This window comes from Leuresthes tenuis, unplaced genomic scaffold (genome assembly GCF_036924035.1).
Source record: "Leuresthes tenuis unplaced genomic scaffold, fLeuTen1.0.hap1 SCAF_5, whole genome shotgun sequence".
NCBI classification, from domain to species: Eukaryota; Metazoa; Chordata; class Actinopteri; order Atheriniformes; family Atherinopsidae; genus Leuresthes; species Leuresthes tenuis.
In genome coordinates, this window is record NW_027325359.1 from 26,386,485 (window position 1) to 26,409,021 (window position 22,537).

At 39.4% G+C, this 22,537-nt stretch overlaps 1 protein-coding gene across 1 annotated transcript; it reads right to left on the reverse strand.

Annotated features, from left to right (window-relative positions):
- Positions 1-80: 80 nt before the first annotated feature.
- dus2 (dihydrouridine synthase 2) lies at positions 81-22,508 on the reverse strand. Its single transcript, XM_072386505.1, has 16 exons — positions 22,424-22,508; positions 19,755-19,892; positions 19,620-19,665; positions 18,563-18,654; positions 18,441-18,484; positions 16,388-16,448; positions 16,265-16,312; positions 16,080-16,145; positions 15,072-15,142; positions 14,549-14,635; positions 13,623-13,791; positions 11,373-11,494; positions 11,138-11,278; positions 9,827-9,914; positions 8,960-9,033; positions 81-958 (listed from the first exon to the last, which is right to left on the reverse strand). The coding sequence occupies exons 2-16, from the start codon at positions 19,872-19,874 to the stop codon at positions 694-696; spliced, it is 1,494 nt and encodes a 497-aa protein (XP_072242606.1). The 5' UTR covers positions 19,875-19,892; positions 22,424-22,508; the 3' UTR covers positions 81-693.
- Between the last annotated feature and the right edge of the window lie 29 nt (positions 22,509-22,537).

A 22,537-nucleotide genomic window follows, 5' to 3' on the forward strand; every position in this document is an offset into this window, starting at 1 on the left:
CTCAAAAATTAATACTCAGTGGCTTTGATCATGACAGAAAATGAACATAAAAGCAGCTTGGATTTATGCCAGAAACATTTATTTGGTATAATGACAGTACTCATGAGTAGAATTGAATTCACAAAATTAAAGAAAAACACAGTGGCCAATCCTACAACATGGCACAAAAAAAAAGAAAAAAAAAGAAAGAAAGTGTGTGGACTATAATCTGAAAACAGCTCATGGAACCAGAGGTAGAGACGTATTAATAAAAGCATGGTATCCTATCTTTAGTGAGTGGTGATGTACAAATAAATTGAATTGCCTTCTAGTTTTCATTAAAAAATAAATAAACAAGGCAAGTATGGGGAAAAAATATCTTAAGTCTCATCTGGAACAAACTTTTAAAGGAGGAATACAAAGAAAAATAAGCCACTATGGATCAGAACTGTGGTTTTGACTCTCTTCTTGCTCTCTTCTTGCTGACTGGCTGAGCCAATACCAGCAGAGTCATAATGGCAGATTTTAGCAGCATCTGTTTGTGTTCAAATGAAATGTTTTTTGTTTTTTTCCATAATAGCGCAATAGGAAAGGAATCAAGTCAGTGTGAAAATATAACAATTAAAGGTTACTCTTTAACATCCATCCATTAGAAATATTTCTTTTTGTCTGAACTGAAAAGAGCTGATTGCTCTTACAAGCTCCTGATGAAGTCTACATTTCTTTTTGAGGTGAGGTTGAGTTTTCAATTTCATTGTTCGTCACCACAGTGGGCTCTGAGGTTTCTGTTTCCTGTCGGGTGTTGGCTACATGTAGTTTCTTTCTGCTCTCTTCTTCTGTACTGCCGTTCATCTTCCTCTCCCTCTTCCTCTTACAGACCAGGCCAGAGTCCTCTTCTCCAATGCGACCCTCTGGTATTCCCAAAACTCGCAGGCATACTATGGCGGCCGCTTGCTCTGCAAATTTCTTTGATTTTTCCCTGGAAACAACACAGCCATTTTTCATGTCAAATTATTTCTTAAAGGTTCAATGCTGTTTTACCTCAAGCAGACACAAACTAGTAGAATAGAATAGAATAGAAAAGAAAAATACTTTATTCATCCCCCAGTGGGGGAAATTCAAATTAATCAAGTAGCTCAAAAAAATTTAATATTTATAATGATTGTATATTAGAACAACAACAATAATCATAATAATTACTAAATGACTAAATAAATCATTCTGAGAAGAACATGTCAGCAGTCACTGTTAAAAAGCCTTATGGCTGTGGGGACAAAGGACCTCCTGAACCTTGTGATGGTAAAATTTATGTCTCAGGACTGACAGACTCTCCAATCCACATTAACCATTTGTATCACCCAGACACGCTAATTGTTTTAAACTATTTACCTCTTAATTAACACTCAGACAAGATAATTGTTTTAACCTCCTGTTCTTAATTATCATCAAGACTGCATCCTGCCCCCCCTGCAGATGTGACTACACATTTAAAGAACAAAGCCCAAAACAGAATATAACTTCTTCCTCATCCGTTGCTCTCTTTCTTTCTTTCTTCATCCCGCTGAATTTCTGACCATTACCGCCCACATCCGCAACGTCAATGTTACACTCCCGCCCGCTCCAGCAATGTGTATGTTCACTCCCGCCCGCACCCGCAAAACTTTGAGAATTTATGCCCGCACAGTAATAGAAATGCATTGATTTTGTGTCTTCTCCCGTCCCGCAGGAGAAAACCTGTCATTTTATAGGCTATTAATAAAAAGATTCATGGACAATTGAGAAACTTCTCCAAATGTCAGACTTTGCCTTGCTTTGTCTTTGTGCTGTAAAGACCTTCTTTGAGCTCCCTTTTCACATAGTTTATTGACATCCTGTTGCAAGGATATATCCTGATCCCGCAGTGTTTATTTTTAGCTGCCCGCTCCCGCCCGCAACAAAGTTCATACCACCCGCTCCCGCGAGATTCGAGTTGGGTCCCATGGGACCCGGCTGGGCCCAATCCCAATGCAGCCCTCTACACCACAGTACTGAGAGGGTCAAGCCTTCTGCCTACTACAGAACCAGCCTTTTTCACCAGTTTGTCCAGGCGCCTACAGTTTTTGTGTAAGTCCCCCAGCTGGCAACAGCATAAAAAAGTGCACTCTCAATAATAGTGTGATAAAACATGCACATCATGTCACTGCAGACATTGACGGACCTGAGCCGTCTCAGAAAGAAGAGACGGGGTCACTCACCTCTTTTGTAACACACACAGGACTATGGCTTTATAAGAGAGTGATGTTTGGTATCTCATCTGCACTTGAGACATATCTACACATCATTGGACAAGTTCTATAAGGCATCCCTGGTGTGCACAACATATCGGATGACATCATCGTTTCAGGAGAAACCATACAGCAACATGATGAGAGGCTACATCAAGTACTGCAACGACTGCAAGAGAGGCAACTGACGGGCAACAGCAAAACGTGCCAATTCCGAATGTCACAACTGGAATTCATGGGGCATGTATTGTCTAAGAATGCAATAGGAGCACCTCAGTCTAAGATTGAGGCGGTGGAGAATACACGTCAACCAACGAATGCTGCTGAGGTGAGAAGCTTTTTAGGGCACATGAACTATTGTGGAAGGTTCATCCCTAATTTAGCCACGACATCAGAACCATTGAGGAGGCTCACAAGGCAATCCTGCAAATGGACATGGGGCTCAGAGTAGGAAACAGCTTTTCTGGAATTAAAGAGACAGCTGGCCAGTTCACACGTAATGGCATATTTTAAACAAGATGCAGAGACACTTGTGGTGGTGGATGCTAGTTCAGTGGGATTAGAAGCAAAACTGAGCCAGAAACAAAATGATGGAACACACAAACCTATCTACTATGCTAGCAGAGCCTTGTCTAATGTGGAGTGTCGCTATTCCCAAACCAAAAGAGAAGCGCTCGCTATTATATGGGCATGTGAGAAATTTCATGTATTTCTCTATGGAAAAGACTTCTTGCTGATCACGGACCATAAACCTCTGGAGACAATCTATTCTCCCAAGTCTACACCTCCAACCAGGATTGAAAGATGGGCTTTGCAGCTGCAGCTCTATCGCTTTAAGGTCGTGTATAAGCCAGGCCCACAGAACGCAGCTGATTTGCTGTCACGTCTCACAGTCAACCAGCCAGTACAGAAAGGAACTACGGAGGACCACGTTTACTGGGTGGCTCAACATGCAGTGCCACATGCTTTCACACCAAGACAAATGGAGGAATTGTCGGCAGCAGAGAAGTTGCTGTTTGGAGCTGTATCAAAAATGGTAACTGGAATAAATGTGAACCCGTTTATCAGACAGTTAAAATTGAGCTTTCCACTGTAGGAAAAATAGTGTTGATGGGTTCCAGAATTGTAATTCCTCAGGCTACACGACAACAGAAGCTAATGTTAGCACATGAAGGTCACCAAGGAATTGTAAAAACGAAAGAGACTGAGAAAAAAAGTGTGGTGGCTGATAAAGAAGCAGAGGAGCTTGTGAGGTCATGTCATGCATGCCAAATCAACAGTCCGACTTCACGGGAGGTTCCTACCACTAGGACAGAGCAAGACCCAGCAAGACCATGGCAAATGCTTGCAATGGACTTGTGTGGACCGTTTCAATCAGGTCACCATCTGCTGGTACTCACTGACTATTACTCCAGGTGGTTGAGTGTTGATATCCTTCATAATCCCACCTCTGTCAACATTATAAATCGTCTGAGACACTCATTTGCAACACACAGACTCCCAGAATGCATCGTGACAGACAACGACACTCCCTTTCTATCAAAGGAATTCAAAACATATCTACAGGAACATGGGATCACACATCACCGTGTCACGCCATATTGGCCTCAAGCAAATGGTGAAGTTGAAAGGCAGAACAGAACACTGTAAAGCCATACGTGCAGCTCACGCTGAAGGAAAAGACTGGCGCACTGAGTTGGACGCATTTCTTCTAGCCTATCGCAGCACCCCTCACTGTGTCACAGGTCGCAGTCAGGCCGAGCTACTATTCAACCCCAGATCAGAACCCAACTTCCTGAACTCTCAGGATCACAGCTGCAACCTGCACTACCGGATGCTGCTGTTCGTAAGGCTGATGCTGTGAAGAAGAAGATGGGACGAGTAAATGCAAACAGAGTTAGAAGAGTAAAAGAAAGCACAGTGAAACAGGGCGACAAAGTACTATTATGGCAGCAGAAGCAAAACAAACTTTCAACACCATATGAACATCACCCCTACATAGTAATAAGTCGAAAAAGGTAAATTGGTTATTATTGAAAAGGATGGCAAGTAGATGCTGCGTTATGTATCATTTGTGAAGCCATGGGTTGAGCCTGAACAAGACACTCCTAATAGTGCTCAGTGTCAGCGGAGACCATCAGAACCTTGTCAAATGCGACAACAGTCGGGCAGCAACAGAACGCTGCTCCAAGTCCAACTCCAAGCCAGCAAATTGACGCTAGTAAATTGTTTAGTAATGCTGCTGCCTCGGTTAGAGTACTTGCAGGCTGTTGGGCAGACATTAGTGTGGCTGACGATCAACGCGTGAATCGCGCTGTGAATTGCACTGACCCAAGACTTTCCGGTTTTACTGAAACACCTTCCGTTTTAACTGAAATCCACTCACACATTATAATGAAATACGTTATATATTATATATAATATAGATACAAGTGAGAGCATGTCACTTGTATGTATGAGAACATTTCAGTAGTGTGTGGGAGTGTGTCAGTAGTGTGTGTAGGGCTGGGTAACGATCTTCGATTCTTTTAAGGCACCGACCGAAATTCTACCCTCGATTGGCTTTATTAACGTTGCACTTTGCCAAAAGCAGGGAAATGTGGTTACGCCCACAGACGGGATGCACGTGTATCTGCGTTGGGAACTGTAGTTGTGTGCGTGTTGTAGAACCGGTTAAACTATGCCATCGAGGTCAAAAGCGTGGCTCCATTTCACCAAGATTGATGCCAATAGTGCGCGATGCAACATATGCCAAAAACTCATTGCTGCTAAGGACAGCAACAAGACTAATTTAATGAATTATTGGACTGTGCACAAAATCAATTTAAGAGCAGAAAGTTGCTCCGTGTTTTACTGCAAGAAGGTCGGACCGCAACCATCCTCCTCTCAGCATTCAAGTCAGTCTGTGGATGCTACAGAGCCCGAGCGCCATAATTCAAAATCTCCAAAAAGGTAAATGAACGTTTAGCGAAATCCGGCAGTAATCTCAATGTTACTGCAACTTAATACGGGCAGAAAGCAGACATGTTGATTTTTCTGAAGAAAAACTGCTAGGTGAAAAGTATCCTCAGTATGTAGGATAGTATTAGACACAAACCTGTCACTTGTTTGCAACCCACCGAGCAAAAATTAGTTGAAAAGACATTGAAAAGACGTCATGGTATGCGTCCAAACAATGTCTACATTTGGTTGAAAAGTGAAAGGTGAAAAGCCGTCATTTTCAGGCCATTGAAAAAGTCTTTTCAACAACTATTTTTTGACTAAATCAAGACTATGACGGACCGACCAGATTTAGCCCAAAAACCAACGTCAAAATGGTGTCTGGTGTTTGGTGGGAACTGTTTTGCATTGGAAATTATTTGTTGTTAATTTTTTCTGTAAGAGAACTGCTTGGATTGGAAAAATACTGAGCTGAAAAATAAGACTGTAGATTTGCACTGTTATGTGTAATGTAATTTCCTTTTTGTTAGAATTGATATTGTAAAACTGGTATCGAAAAAAGTATTGCTTAGGAATCGGTAATTGAAGTGAAGGTATCGGTATTGGTACCGAAATTTTTTTTGATACCCACCCCTAAGTGCGTGCGAGTGTGTTTCAGTACTGTGTGTGAGAGCATTTCACGTGTGTGTGTGTGTGAGGTAATTCTGAATAAGGTGCCTGACGACCTCTCATAGTGACGACTGTCCGACTGGAGTCTGATTATTAATGTTAAAAAGAAGTAAGGAAACACTACAATGGAATCACAGTATCCCCACAGAAGTTAATGTAGTCAGTGATGGTGCTGACCCTCCTATCCATGTCAATGTCCATTTCTTCTTCCTCCAGCAGTACAGAAACTTCCTCCCAGTCTGTGACATCAAAGCAGTCTCTCAATGCATCACTCGCCTCTGGTGACCACTTCTTGTAAGATCTGGTAGTAACGGGAAGTCTTTGTACACAAGGTCTGTATGTGGGTTGTAGATAGACCATGCTGTGACCAGATCTACCCAGTGGTGGAAGAGACATGCCCTGTAAGCCTCCTTCATGTTAGCATAGAACAGATCTAATGCCCTTTCTTCACGTGTTGGACAGTCCACATACAATACGAAGCCAGTCAGGCAGGAGGACAGAGAGACGTGGTTGAAATCCCCTGTGATTGCAATGAATGCCTCAGGATGCTGGGTCTGAATCCTAGTAAGGGCGTCATGGATGACATCACACGCCTTTGTAGGTGCCGCCCTCAGTGGAATGTAAACAACGATGACGACAGTATATGGAAACTCTCTGGGCGCATAGAATACACGGAAACCAACTGACAGCAGTTCAATGTCTGGACAGCATACCCTCTCCTTAACGGTCACATTGCGGGTGTTAAGCCATCTCTGATTTAAAAAAAAAGGATAATACCCCCGCCTTTCCGCTTACTCGTACTTAGGTCACGATCCGCTCCTACGGCTGTGAAGGTATGTCGAGGTATGTCCACACATAAGTCTGGTGTGTTGTCGTTTGGCCAGGACTCAGACAGACAGATCAAACTGCTCTCCTCATACAGCGAGTTGGTCCCGTATATGCGCCTCTGGCTTGTTTGGTAGTGAGTTAACGTTTCCCATAATCACCGAGGCCAGAAAAGGCTTGTAGCTCCACCTCCTGTTGTCCCTCTTTGCCTTTAGTTTTGCTCCAGCTCTGCATCCACAGTAAAGCTTTCTTAGCTTGGTCGGAATTGGATGTTTAATTCTGCGTCCAATCCTTGACAGTGCCAACAGTTCTTCTCTTGTGTACACTGCTTTGCTGGTAGCAGTGCACAGTCTCAAAAAATAAAAATAAAACGAAAGGTGAATAAAAAGCAGATCACTAAAAATGTTTAGATTAAAATTAAAACTACATATAATTATATAAACGACAAACAAAATTTCGAGCTACACAGACTTGCTGCAGATAAGGCCGGCGCTTAGCAACTGTAATCAATACATTTTCCCCAAATTCTGAATACATCAAATGGATCTTACGTGTTATAACAGGTTTATGCCAGCCACTCATGACACACGTGTGCACGTTAGTAAGGGAATAAGCAAACATTACTATGAGTTTGATGAAATACGTGATGCCAGCTTTGCAAACCTGGACAGGAGTTAGGGACTCAAATGCAGTCCCATTATATGAGCTGAGTTTTTGATGCCTTGTCCTACCAGATCAAGTCATTCATCTGGTATCTCCATGAAAAAAGTAAATTTTCATCAGTTGTTAGAAACTTGCTCCATATCCTCTCTGTACATCTGCATCAGCTAAATATCTTCAGATTATTGACAACAAAGAGCAGCAACAATCAGCCAAGAATTCAATGTGTGAACCAACTTAACCTCCCAAAAACTGAACTGCTTGTCTTCCCAGCCAAACCAACCATACACCACAGCATCTGCATCCAAACTGAATCCCTATCTCTTGCTCCATCAAAGGTTGCTAGAAACTTGGGTGTCATGATTGATGACCAACTAACCTTCAAAGATCACGTTACCTCGGTTGCTTGTTCATGCCGCTTTGCATTACTAAACATAAGAAAGATCAGACCACACCTAACCCAACACGCCACCCAGCTCCTAGCGAGCACTACCAGAACAGGGGCGTCCCTGTCTATCTTCAAGAAACTCTTGAAAACCCAGCTCTTCAGAGAGCATCTCCTCTATCCTAGCACTTACCTTGTACTTCCCTACCCCCTCTATCTCTGCACTTCATCTTTCTGCACTTCTTTCTATGCCTGCACCCTATCTCTACTCTGTCACCTCTGAACTAGTGAGTTCCTTCTATGTAGTTTATTGTTAGCTTTTTATATAGCTTGTTATATCTTCATTTGTAAGTCGCTTTGGATAAAAGTGTCTGCTAAATACATAAACATAAAAACAATCAGCAGGCATTATAATAATTAACTTTTAAAGTCAGACAGAAAAGCCCCTTTTTTAAACTTCCTAAATAGGAATTTTGCAAATTTGGGGGGCATTTTATGGGCAAAATAAAATATCAAATTCATTTAATCTAAATAAATTTGTTGTACTATCTCATGTTTCTCTTCTGATTTTCTTGTTAGAAAAATTACTCTACAGGATGTATTCTATGGCAAATCCATTTTTTCCTGCTGGAGTAAAAAACTGTTTCTTTGTCATTTCCGCTCACGTTTTATTATTTAAGAGAAAATTAATCACAATGTGAAGTGAAGACTATCAGTTATGTTCATGTAGCTGAAAGGGATAGAAGCATTCTAAGGCCAAATATTTCCACAAGTAACTTCATAAAGTTGAAAAACCTATGTTTCTTACTAAAGTGAAGCTTAAATGCTGCTCCTCAATTTGAATTAGCTTTAGCTAAAGGCATCTGCTAAGTAAGTTACTATAATGTACTCTTTGGAGGACGGTGAATAGAGCCAATACGACGAAAACTCAACAGCCTTAAGGTTTTAGGGAACTAAAATAGTTCTAACTGCAAGACTTCAAAATGTTCATTGTTTTAAATTATATCTTTTCTTCTTATAATGCCATGAGGTACAGGTTGCGTTGATATTAGAGAGCTTCAGAGTAATGTTCTCATGTAGAAAACATACAGTATTAAATACATCAAACAGATGATTCACTTTCAAAGCTTGATTCAGGACAGTCTTTAGCAGATTATTCACCTTGTTATGACAATCAACCTAATTCAGGATGTTTAGATGAAGCATAATACAGTATCAACTTCATGAATGTACTGACCAGAGTGAGGACCTGTATTTCTTCTTTGCTACAGTCACTGTAGACTGAAAAGCTCGATCCTGAGACCGCTGCACCTGCAAACACAATTTAGTCACTTTGAAACACTGATCATAGCCACGACATGCAGCTACTCTAACAGATGAAATAGGATTTGTTTTAGCTTTTGTCGAACACTGGTTGCCATGTTCAACATGCACTCGGAGAAAAAGTTTGATAGTAACTAAGGGTGCTTTCACATCAGGATGATCCAGGAGACTCAGTTTGATTGGACGAGGAATGCCAAAAAACTCACACACCTTCATTTGGTCTGCTTTACTTTCACACTGCACTTTCGATAGCGGGTCGAACCGTTTGGACAACGTCACACAGTTACAGCAGCTGCCCGTTTGGGGTGCTTTCATCCAAAAGCACGAGCAGGAAGAAAACTAGGCTCATCGATTGTTTGACTGAAGGAATGCCGCAATTATTGACTTTTTCAGCTTCATACTTAATTAAAGAAATCGGCATCATATTATTTGGAGTGCTGTCGTCATTCAGTTGATTCTGCTTGATGTGTGTAAGGTCACAGCCATGCAACCCTGATCCACATCCATGAATATTTATTTTTTGCACTGACAAAACACACCCAGAACTACTACATAAATGAGTTTTCATGGGTTTCGTTTTCATGGGTGTTCATTTTTTTGACAAAATAAAAAAGATGATTGAACATCCTCCAAGTGGAGTAATTTCATCATTTTTGCCAGTTGTTGTATTAGGTCATACATATAAACCAAATAAAGACTGAACAGGAAGCTAATTCTAGTAATTGTCATCTTTTTCAGCATCTAAAAAAAAAACCCAGATGCTTTCTCTACATTTTCTTACTGTTTCATAAAACGGCTGCTCCAGTTTCTCCTTGCGGCTCCACTCCAGCAGGAACATTTTTGGTGTGATCTGAGGGGGATAAAACCTCCTGCAAACACATACACAAATCACATCCCCTTTAATCTCAGGTGCAACAGAAAAAAAGAGAATATGCCACTTGTAGACATTCATCAGCTTTTCTTGATGCCATACAGTACCACATACATGCTTAATTCACATTTTAGAGTTGATTTCTGTACCTCTGCCAACTTGAACTTCTGTAAAGGATTTAAATTCGCCTTTCCAGATCATTTATTGGCATCCTGTCGCTAGCTACATCCTGATCCCACAGTGTTTAAAAATTTTTTTTTAGCCGCCAGCAGCAAAGTTCATACTGCCCGCTCCCGTGAGATTTGAGTTGTATCCCAATCCCAATGAAACCCTCTAGCAGACACCCTCTTTAAGATTAGGTTTAAAACTTTCCTTTTTTGATAAAGCTTACAGTTAGGGATGGCTCAGGTGATCCTGAAACTTCCCATGGTTAAGCTGCTATAGGCTTAGACTGTTGGGGGACCTCATCTGTCACACCTTTCCTCACTTTGCTCTCTTTTTCCCCTCGTTTAATTTCTCAAATGATATTATGTACAGGTGACATTATTGTGGTTATTAACATGTGTTTCCCTGTTCCAACAGGTATCCTTTGAATGGCGTTATGGTGTTTTTTTTCCCCCCTCTTTTCTGTCTTCTCAAAACTCAGCTGGTTGAGGCGGATGGCCACCCTTCCTGAGTCTGGTTCTGCCAGAGGTTTCTTCCTGTTAAAAGGGAGTCGTTCCTTTCCACAGTCAGCTCAGGCACGCTCAGGACGGGAGATTGAACTGAAGACAAGTTTTGGTGCAATCTGTTGGTTTCCTTAGCTGGGATATTGTTTTTGAATTGGCTCTATATGAATGAATTGGATTATTTTGAAATCAATTAATTGGATTTCATTGGATTATGATTACAATGAATTGAACTCCAATTGGCTTGATTTGGACTATATTATTTAAGTGCCTTGAGATGACAATTGTTGTAATTTGGCGCTATATAAATAAACTGAATTGAATTCACAATGTCTCATTCTATAGTCAAGATTTAGAGTGTTATAGCTTCATAAATCCAGATATTTTATCAAAAAGAATTTGGATCTGAATAGAAATTATTTACTGAAAAACAACCCTTTCAGTCTTGCTCTAATCAAGGTGTATGGAGGCACAAATCTGATCACTGGAATTGAAATGTTGTTGCTGAAAATTTGTGTTTTGTTATTTTCAATTCTAACAATGATAAACTAACCGTTCAAACTTGACAGCCATTGTGGTGACGTCTCCATCCATGGTAGGCCTGTCAGGCTGGCTGCTACTCTGCCAGGCATCTTGCCTGGCTCGCAGCTGTTCCTGAGTCTGCTGGTAAAACTCCTGCAGCCCATACGCCTCACTGCAGCACAGTAACAAATTTGCACCATGTCACTTCACACGATACAGCTGTGTCACCTCTGGTTTTCAGTGATCAGGAAAAAAAAAAAAAGCACCTGATCTCAGCGTTGGTCTGAGCCGCCTGCACCTGCTTCCCCAGTGGAGACTCCACCTTGTCTCTCAGCATCTGACACAGGCAGTATTTTGTGTTGAAGACATTGTTGTCATACTGGATCGCCTGTGAAAAATAACAATATCAGACATACAGTCAGCTTTCGGTCAACAAAGGAAGACTTCACACACTGACAAAGCAGCATTTGCTTTTGCGTCTTACACGAACTTACAAATTATGTAACTTATCTTGAATGTTTTGTATTCTCTTTGATTTATGAATTACCCATTTAGTTAGTCTTGTGTTTGATTACCGGTAATTTGATGTAACTAACTGTTGGTTTTGCTCCATTGATGTTTACTCTCACGTGTCAAACTGGTCTGATCAACCAGTATTCAAGTCCTCTTTGTTTCTTGTGTGTTAGGTCAGTTTGATTCTGTTGAGCAGATATTATGTTAAGTTGCTGTTATGACTTGAGATTAATTCTGTTTATATGGCCTCTTTTAAAGGCCCTGAGTATTTAGTTGATTTTTTATTTTTTTTGCATTTTGGGGTAAATAAATCATTTTCTTCCAAAATTACCATTGTGTCCTCATGTCTAATTAGCTCTGTCCCTCACAAACTTAAAAAAATTATTACAAATAGAGTCAAGCAGAGATGAAATCAAAGATAAAACCAGAGATGTAACCTGATATGAAAATCAGAGATGAAACCGGAGATGAAATCAATAATCATGCTGAAATGCAAAACATGCTAATTCAAGCCTCTCCAAAGTGAGACTTTTCTTTCTTGTTACTTGTTTAAGACTGCTGGCGATACAAAACAAGAGGTGAGCTTAACCCTCTGGGGTCTGCGCCCATTTTGGTAATTTCTGAATACTTTTGATTTTGTGTTTATATACCACCAAAAAAAATGTTTGCCATACCCATGTGCTTGGTATCTTTTTTTTTTTTTTTTTCAGCACAACCTCATCTATATGATCTGATAATTATTTTTTCACTTTGACATCATTTATGAACACATTGGGCCCAAAAATACACAGAAATTATCAAATTCGAATTGAAAAAATATACTATTTATTACAATAAAAAAAACATACATGCTCAATGAACTGTTATGGAATTGAAATGACAAAGATGGGTTTCAAATATGAACAAATGAATGTAACATTTAAATAAAGTAATACTTTATACAAATATTTACCGTAAAAAGTACAAGGCATTTTTCACCTGCAAGTCCTCAAAATAAAGTAAGTGCGAAATTATACAGAGAGCTACACCGGTGCTTTGTATTCCCAGAGTCTCAAATAGCTGCTCCCAGAGTTCCAAATAGTGCAAATGTAATATAAGAGGTAAAATTGAGATGTAATCAAACTATATACAAATATTTTAATCAATATACCATGGGACAGTTTTTTTCTGTTTTTTTTTTTTTTAACTGTACCAGTCTTCAAAGCAGTTTCTGTCCACAACGAGACAAAGCGGCATGTCACAGGACTGGCACTTCCAGGGAGTGAGATTTATTTTTTTGTCCACTTGGTGCAAGTGCAGGCAACTCCTGCAGCCTTGTGTGGCTTTCAGGGTGGCATCTGTTACCACGACAATGGGAACAGGGATATGGACACGCCCATCCCGTTCACCGCACACAGCTGGGACACCAGTTCTCTCTGGAAGTCCTTGTGGGACATGGGCCTCACTTCATTTGAGGCGCTAATGTTGCAATGCAGAAGGTAGGCAATGGTGGTGGCACTGTCCACAAGGTGCACACAAATGGTGCGGTACCAGCGCGCTGTTCCGCTAACTCCCATGGTCGGCTTCCGGTTCAACGATTTTGGCGCTCCCCCCCTCCCCTGATCAACGTTAAACGTCTTTAGTACATTGATCACGTAGAGTAGTACTCAGGTTATATATATGTTTACAGGTTCGACCACTTTTTTCCCGTTTTGTAAAATCACAAAAAATTATTTCCATGGTATGGAAAGAAATGTAACCTCTGCCCCTCCCATCCCGCCCACTTTTACGATTGGATAAATTTTTTTTTTTTTACTACCAAATTGAAACTATGATATCGCCGATTTCAAGTAATGTATCAAAGTCAAATAAAAACTAGGAGAGAGTTTTAAATCTGCACTTTCGAGTAAAGTTGACGGCAGCGCTCCAGGTGACCCAGTTTGTTTTCTACGGCACCATAATGACGTCATGCAAACTGATCACCCCGGTGTGATCATAGACCTCAGAGGGATAAAGCAACTCACATATTTCAAGTAGTCCTCCATAACCTTCTCCACAGGAATTGGTCCCAGGCTGCTGAATACTGATGCATTCCACATGGCGGCACGGGCCAACATGACTGACGAGGCACCGGTTGCCTGTTTGAACTCCTCTATGTCTGCGTAGGTCTTCACAAGATCCAGAGATCCTCCACTAAAATAGAAAGATTTGAAAAAAAAGAAGTTCTTAGATTAAATTTCTGTTTATCTAACTGTAGAAATGAAAAAGAAAAAAAATCAACGGGGTAAATCTGCTTCAGAGAAGTGATGTACAAAAGGTTTAGTCAAAGCTTTGTTTTATGTCATATCATTATTGTACATTATTGTAAATTCATCTCTGTTGTGGGCATAACTTCGAAAAATGATTTACAGAAAAACAAACTTACCTTTGAAAACATCTTATTTTCCAACCCAAACCAAGTGAATTACAAAAAAATGGCAATGAAACAAAAACAATATATTTGTTTTAGCTTCAGGTTGGATTAGTAAAAACTCCAGACAGATGTCTGATGCTGCTGCACACAAATGAAAAAACATAACACTGAGAATAAAAGAAAACCAGTGAATTCTTAACTATAACTTTGAAAAGAAACATATCTGAGACCCTAGTAACATGAGATTTGTTAGTATTGTCATACAGAATTGTGCAACCTCTTAAGCCACTGATGATGTTTAGATGACCCTCTACTCTCCATCTGATAATATCAACCATCAAACACAACTACCCTAATTTCAAGGAAGAACAATGAGTCCTCCAACAGACAGTAAGCTGCCCATAGAGTCCTGATCTGCACGTCTGATCAAAATAGCCTTTGCAGACATTCTTAAAACTGAATTTTGTAGGAATGTAGACTCATTTTTGTCTGACAGCGAGAGAAAAATCCCCTCTGTTTGTATTGATCATTACTTACTTTGCAATGATCGGGACTGAAACAGCCTGAGTGATGGCCTGAATGTAATCGCAATGCACAGGATGTCTGGGACGCTCTTCCTTGAACCTGAAAAACACAGACAGGAAAATAATTTAACTGCATGCAGCAAAAACTTCCTGAGCACCCAGTATATTTGTCTTCTGGTTGTTTTTCTTTTCTTTCTGGCAGTTGCTGGAATAAAACAAGAAATTTCAGTTTTATTTTCATTTAACATTTTAGAAACCAAATTAAAGTAGATGTGGCTGACATGAATGCCCCTCTTGGATGATTACATTTTCAAACAAACTTATTCCTCCCAAATTTAACCCAAAATGTTGAAGGTTACCAGAAAATTAATTGTTTTTGAATGAATGGAACCAGACATGTACTTTTATACATGTATGAAAATAACAAACTAAATAAACATCAAGGTTAAAAGTTACACGTATGCTTTGGTTTTTAACACTAATTTAAAAGAAAATGAAAAGGGAAGCATGCTAACTTGTCCAGATAAGCAGCTTACCTGCCATGAACAGCGACAGCAGCAACACCAGTATTTTCGATCTTCTGGACCAGCTGGACTGTTTCCTCCAGCTGAAAACAGCCAGAAGCAGAACTAAGCAATAAACTAGAGCTCTAAAATAAGAAATTCTACTTGCAGTTTCATTTATTCTATCCTTCAAATGTTCTTTGCCATGAGCATGTTTCCTAACAGTTTCTGTGCGAATTCACCATTTCAGGAGGCTGAACTTTTCATTTTGCACATCTCACAACAATCTGTCATTTCAATAACCAGTTCCCGCTTTTTCCCTTTTTCTTGTCAGCAAATAATTATGATTGGACTACATTTACTAACATTTTCTCTGAACTCTCCCCATACATTTGAATTCTGGCTAAAATCTGTAGTAGCAGTAAAACCTAATGTGTGGACCTGTGTTTTGTAACTGAAATGTTCCATTATTCTTTTGAAGTTCAAGTCTTAGGTGTTTCATTTCTATTATTACAAACAAATTTTAGTGTGGATCAAATAATCAAGACGGAGGAAAAATAAGTTCTGATCCGATTCTCTGTAACGGGACAGTTTATCCATTCATCAGTAGGAGCAGGCCAATCCACTCTTTTGTACATCATAACTATGTTTTCTGATGGCACAGAGCTCACAAACAAAATAAATGGTTATGCCACTTCTTGGTAGGGTACTACTCTTGGCTCTAACTACGTTACAATAAAATATCAATAATAACATTTCTTAAGCACTTGTGTGACTGATAATTTTGAGTTCGCAAATAAAACGGGAGACTTTTTAAAAGTGTTTCTGACAGTCGGTCTGATCAGAGTAAAATCCCTAGAATGTACGTGGTTACCAATGGCGACCAAAAGATTCACATTGGCATCACTGAAATGCAGCTGAAAGAGGTATAGGAACAACCAGCTATCAAATAAGTCAATTACATCCAAGCAAAACCAAAAGTGAAATGATAAATAAAACTAATGAGCATTTGAAATAAAAGAAGTTCACGTCACATCTTACCGAAGGGAGTATTCGGATTTTACACGTCACTGGTTTAGAAACTCCTGTCACAAGCTTCTTAAGAATCTACAGGAAAGAGGGAAGTACAAGGTCCAGAAACAAGCGATATAATTGTTGTTTAATATAACCATCAATTTATGAAAGAGGTTGATTTTCAATTAATTATCTTTAGTGGAAGTGCTCACAGCTTCGATCTTGTCAGGATCCGACAGAAGAGCAGCTCCCATCCCACCCTTCAAGACAATACAGATGAATGGTCAGCCAGACGGTCAGAGTTCAAATCAAGAGCAGGCTGACGCTTAACTCACCTTAGTGGAGTATTCCTTTGGGCATCCCATATTCACATCAATAGCAGCAACATCCTTCTCCCTATAAAACAAACACAGACAGCACATGATGTGCCAGGTTCAGCAGTGCACCATGGCACACAAAGCAGCTGGCTCATCCTCTCAGGTTATGCTATGATGTCATTTCCTGCTATTTTCCACATGTGATATTATGTGACATCTACTGTTCTAAGATATGGTGGATGCAGACTTTCATTAACGCAGTTTTTTTCTAATTTATGGGGTCTTGAGAACTTTTATTTTGAAAATGACAGTAGTGTGTCAATAACATGAAACTTCAGCTTTTACTTATACGGAATCATTATTCTGTCAACTGAAATCAGTATGACAACAAATAATATTGTTAATACTGTTTAAAGGAACTAACGAACACATGACCTGTTGTGGAGAAGGTCATATTCGGAGTTTTGCATTTAAACCAGCTGTAGTAAGTGCTGCCTTTGTGTGATTCTCTTCCTGATAATATTCTCTTGAAACAATATATAAAATCTAGCACTAGTTGTATGTGTCTGCAGGTACCTACACGTATTATTTTGCTGAAAAAGAAATCCAGAATATTACATTAATACTTACATTAACATTTTTATGCTTGATTTGTCTCAATTTTACTGCAGTCAGTAGAGAACAGATCAGGAAACAAATGAGTCTATCAGTAGCATTTACCACAGTCAGTTAAATGTTAATGGTTACTGGGCTGTATTCATATAGCATTTCTCTAGTCCATTTGACCACCTATTCAAAGCACTTTTACACCACAAGCAACATTCAACCATTCACACTCACTGTCATATCGCACTTATGTAGACTATGGAGCCTCTAAACATTGTTACAGGCTACATAGTGCTTTTTCTCTATCCCACAAATGGAGACATCAGAGGCAATGTGTGGTTGAGAGACTTGCTCAAGGACACCTCGATATGTGGTCTGAGGAAGCCAGGGTTTGAATCACCAACCTTTCATTGTAACTGAAGTCATTTCCACGTATCCTTCATTTAAGGAAAATGTCACACCACAAAAATCTTCCGGAGTTTTATGCTTACATGCAAAAAAATGAATGTTAAGAGCTCCTGTTTTATTGAACAACTTATTTCTTATTTCTATTTTCAACTAATTATTTCTCTTAACTAAAGGAGATGCATTTTGTGGTGACAAACTATCAAATAAAAAGTCAAACACTCCTTGCCTGAAGAAGAGAGCCTGATCTAACAAAAAAAAGCTGAGAACCACCATAGTGATACCCATGATTTCTAACTGGACCCCGCTGGAGGTGATGAAAATATAATAACGGTCCCACTAAGCTTAAGCCACCCAGCGTGCTATATGACCGTGCATGGAAATCTGCTGTGATCGTCTCCCTTCTGGTTCAAGGCAACTTTCAACCAATCATTATCCACTGTTAAATAACAGCATCTCCAAAGGTTATTCAATGATGGCTTTCTGGAGGACTACCTTCAGCCCGTCTGCATTGGTTCATTATTCCAAATCCTTCCTTCCCTGTGGGGTGACAGTGACAGATACCTATGTGCTAACAGGAATGAAGCCTAAGTGTGCGCGTGAATGGAGACAGTAAGCACCTTTAACATGTATGTAAACATGTTAGTCCGACCAACATCGTAGGAAACTGAACTTTGGACTAGTTCACCCAGATAACACATTTGGGGACCGAATCACTCTGGCATGCATATGCTAAATTGGGCCTAGGTGCTCTGCACATGCTCCAAAGTTCCATAGTTTTTAATCTTTTTGTAAAAAAAAAGTGAAGTTTAATTGTAAAATAATTCAGCCAAATTCTGAATAAAGCTGCTCTCATTTGGTTGAACATGTCAGAAAATGTGATGCTTAAAGCATTTCCCAACTGTCACTTTGCTCTATTAAAACCCTGATTTTCTAACTGCGGCTCCATCTGACAAAATCACCATTCAAGTTATCTGAGGAATTAACAGAGGGGAAAAGCTAACAACTGTATCTCACAAGACTTTCAAGTGAAGGCTCAGCGATGACGATGCAAACTCACACAAGACGAGCCACTGCCAACGCTCTGTCTGGGTCAGCAGTTCCCTAAAAACAAAAGGAAGACTCTGTACTATATGTTAATCTTCAGCAAAGTGAAAGCAGCTCAAATGTGTCCAATCTCACCATCTGGAAGACCACTCTGTCCTTCTCTCTCTCACATGTTCTAAACATGACGCGATCATCTGGAGCTACGAAATCCACTGTCTCCAGCATCTCTGACGAACATACACAATGACAAACGTGTCGGGGGCGATGACGAGAGAAGACGCTGGTTCAGTTAAATCCATACACTTGTTTTAAAATAGCATTGTTTTAATAACTAGAACTAATCAATTTTAACATGTCGATATGTTATAACTGTCACAACTTTGTACCAAATAGTCAAACTGAATTTGAAAAAGAGGTCTCCCTATGAATTAGTCTGGCAGGACACAAATGTCTTTGAAATTAAACATCATGACTAAACTGAAATATATTGTGGGCACCGTAGTGTAGAATAAGCTTTGGACATTTTGATAACTTTAAAGTATTTCTGGTGTTCTAAACAACAGAATTTAGTATGAGAGGGTGATTAGAACACATGAAGGCCTGAAAGTGTTGTTAGTCGGGGTTGATTTAACTCAAATTAAATTAGATGTTTAGTGCAAGCTGGAGATTTGCTTTGGTCAGATTTTTATTTATTTTTATTTAGAATTTATAAAATAAGTTCCATTGACCTTGATTACTGTCAGTTTTCATCCCAATGACCTTTACAAGCACCATCTATCATCATATAACTGGATGTAAAATTATGCAGGAGTAAGATGGAATCCTGTGACACAGAATGATGACATTTTTTCCTTTTTAAAAAAAAAAAAAAAAAAAAACAGGGGTTGTTCACCATTTTTCCTGCTACGTGAAACAAAACTGCTTAAAACCTCACTGTTAAGATCATTCTAAATCCTGTTTAATGTTTAAATATAGTAGTTATTCTTGAGTACAGTTAGAATTACACTAAGAGGATCTGATATTATTTCTTTTTTTGTGTCACATTCAATCCTATCTTTTGTTGGGAAAAACAGAATTTTGACAAAGCTAACGCATACTTTGAAAACAAGAATTGTTTTGCTTGCCCATCTTGCAAACCCTTATTTGTGAGATGTCAGTAATGAAAAAAATAACGAACAAAAAGTATTGTTACCATTCACCACCCTCTGGCACTGGACCATTTTGATGTCAATCAGCTCCTGGGACAGACAACAGAAAATGAGCAACACTTTAATGCTGGCAGCAGCTCTGACACATTGTGCATTTCTGATAAAACGTGCGTCCTCACCTCACAGTAAACCACATCAGCTCCGTAATCCAGAGCCAGCAGCCTCATGGGCAGAGTTCCCACCCGGACCATCGGGGCCAGGGCAGTGATATTACTGAAAGTCAGCCTGCCTGTTGCCATAATAGCAGCTCAGTCCATCTGAAAACAGCACAGATGATAGTTTTAATAGTCACACAAAGTTTCATCTTAAAGCACTGCCTTTTTGAGCGATCTGCTGGCTGGGCTACCAACTTTAACACATTGAGCGTGATTCCCTTTTTCCTCACACATTGACAAAATGATGACTGATAACTAACAACATTTCATTCCAAATATTGCATGTATTATTCTGACACAAGAGCAGTGCGCCCAGAACTGTGTAGATGACTTATCAGAGGTGTGACAGTCTCCTCTCTAGTTACAGTAAAAATGCGCACCTCTATTGCTCTGAAACTTTCCTATTAGATTCATATAAATTATTGGTCGGTTCTTGAATTTTTTTTGTCTTTAATGACCTAGTGAGTATTAGCAATAGCAGTGCCTGGTTTAACAGCTTTAATCATCTGCATCTCAGAGTGATGTGTTGGAAGGTGTCACTGAGACTGGCTGTCTGGGTTTTCTGTTTTCTAAACAGGTTCTGGATCTCACAAGAGATGTCAAAAACACATCTACTGCAGCCTCGTGTAAAATCATCAAAAAGTATGAGATTTAAAAAAAAAATTTAAATATCCTGTTCTATTTCTCTTTCATTCACACAACCTGGACAATAGCCTGTCTCCATCTGGCACGCATGTATTTTGCGCACCTCGACAGGAGGAAAGAGAAAGTGCGAGCACCTGCTGATAACTGTTCTCGTGGTCGCTTGGTTGTGTTGAGGACATTAGAGTTTTTCTAAAACGAGCAGGTGTTGGAGAATAATCTAACTTCTGTTGCTGAGAGAAGCTGCTTCATCGACAGGCTCAGGTTGGTGAAGAGGGATCTTTATCCAGCTAGTCCGGTAGCCTTTTCTAAAAATTTATTTTAGTTTCAGGGGCACACTTTACTAATTATTAAAGCTATGTTAGAAACTCTTTAAATAAAACTGGGAAATTATGTAACAGAAAATATATAAATCCATGAACATTATTAGCTCAATAAGATTAAATAACTCAATAAAATAATAACCATAGTTCAAAATCTACAGTGTAAGACTTTGATCTAAGAGCATAACTGTCAGAGCACAAATCATGAATAAAACTTATTTTAAGCACACTTGTGTTCAAACAACCCACTAGTTCAAGTCTGTGTAGAAAGTAAATCAATACATAAGCCAGAATATGATCATAAGATCAAAGAGGGAGAAATGTATTTAGATTTTGGCTTGGAGAGAGGAGAACAAAAGACAAATGGGATGTTGGAAGAGCTGGAGGGTTCCAGCTAGATAAGATACAGTTTGTTCATATTCTAAAGCATCCACAAGACACAGGGAGTCAGGTTTAGTTCATTTAAATAAAGTGTTAGAAAAATAGAAAACACCATTCTAATTCATTCTTTGTATTTTTTTTGCTGCTAACAATGGTAGGACTACATTGAATAAGAACTCAGACTGTAATTCTGTTTTGTTTTCATGCTGTAATAGACAGAAAAAAACATTGTTGCACAGATATTTCAAGATCATACATGAACAACACCCTTGGAGACATATTTAAATCCAAATTTACAGTCCAAATTTCACTGACCTAATCACGTGAAGCCTACACGCACTGTTTGTTAAAAACATGACAACAATTCCTCTTTCTAAGGGGGACACTGAATTCGAAACTGATCATTGCAGAAACTAACTGTGATGTCAAAACAAAACCATAACTGTTCATATTGGACCTTAAAGTATAATGGACACATTGCAGTTTTCTTCTCAAACAGAAGGTGTCACTACTTAGAAAAACAACGATAACGTCCAAGAAGCACATCATTTTTATACACATAACTAAGCATTGAGAGCTTGAGTGGCTACTGGGTCGTCGTCCCCACCCTCTCCCACCCAACCCCCGTGCGCACCCCCCAACTTCCTCCCCAATTTCTCTCAAAAGTTGGCAGCCCTGTCTGTTCTTTTAGCCGCGATACACCCTGTTTTCTTCCAGAGGATGACCACATTAAACTCTTTTTAAAAGGAACAGCTGATTAATTAACTTTGATTTAACAGGTGAACACGACTAAAAATAATATTTCAATTCTTCACATATTAAAAAATGTTTTAACTCCAACGTCAAACAATATACAAGACATAAAACAAAAATCCTAACCTTTACACATTCGAACAACTCAGCTCGGGAGGTATCATGACTCTCGATCGGTATTTGTTGTTTATTAATCAATTAACTAAAACTGCTGCAGTTACCTGAAATAAGAATTAAGCCGAAATGACGACAACATGATAATGAACTGAAGAAACGCAGAATTAATGCTCTACCGAGTCTATCCGCTGACCGACAACAGTGCAACATGACAACTACAATAATTCTGGATGAGATTCGGCGGAACTAATTGATCGCAGTAAGGCTATGCTAACACTCTAGCAGGCTTCTTCAAAATTGTTTCAACATAACCTTACCTCAATAAGGTTTTAACATATGGTATGAAACATACGGTGTCTATAGTGTTATATAGGTATATATGTGTGTAATGTAAAACTTTCAGTTAACTAAACTCACCGGCATTTATGTATTGATGACAGCAACAGTAACGTGTACTCATGTGCCAGAAAATGAAGCGTGCTGCCAAACTTCCTGTTTAGCCCTGTACGTCATCATGACGTTTCGCGCACT

Excerpts from the sequence above, each read along its gene's own strand:
- dus2 (XM_072386505.1), bottom strand. The coding sequence starts at position 19,874 with ATGGCAACAGGCAGGCTGACTTTCAGTAATATCACTGCCCTGGCCCCG. Across the intron at positions 16,146-16,264 it reads ATCCTGACAAGATCGAAGCT|ATTCTTAAGAAGCTTGTGAC; the intron begins GTGAGCACTTCC and ends TCTTTCCTGTAG. Across the intron at positions 11,279-11,372 it reads CAGACCAACGCTGAGATCAG|TGAGGCGTATGGGCTGCAGG; the intron begins GTGCTTTTTTTT and ends ACTGTGCTGCAG.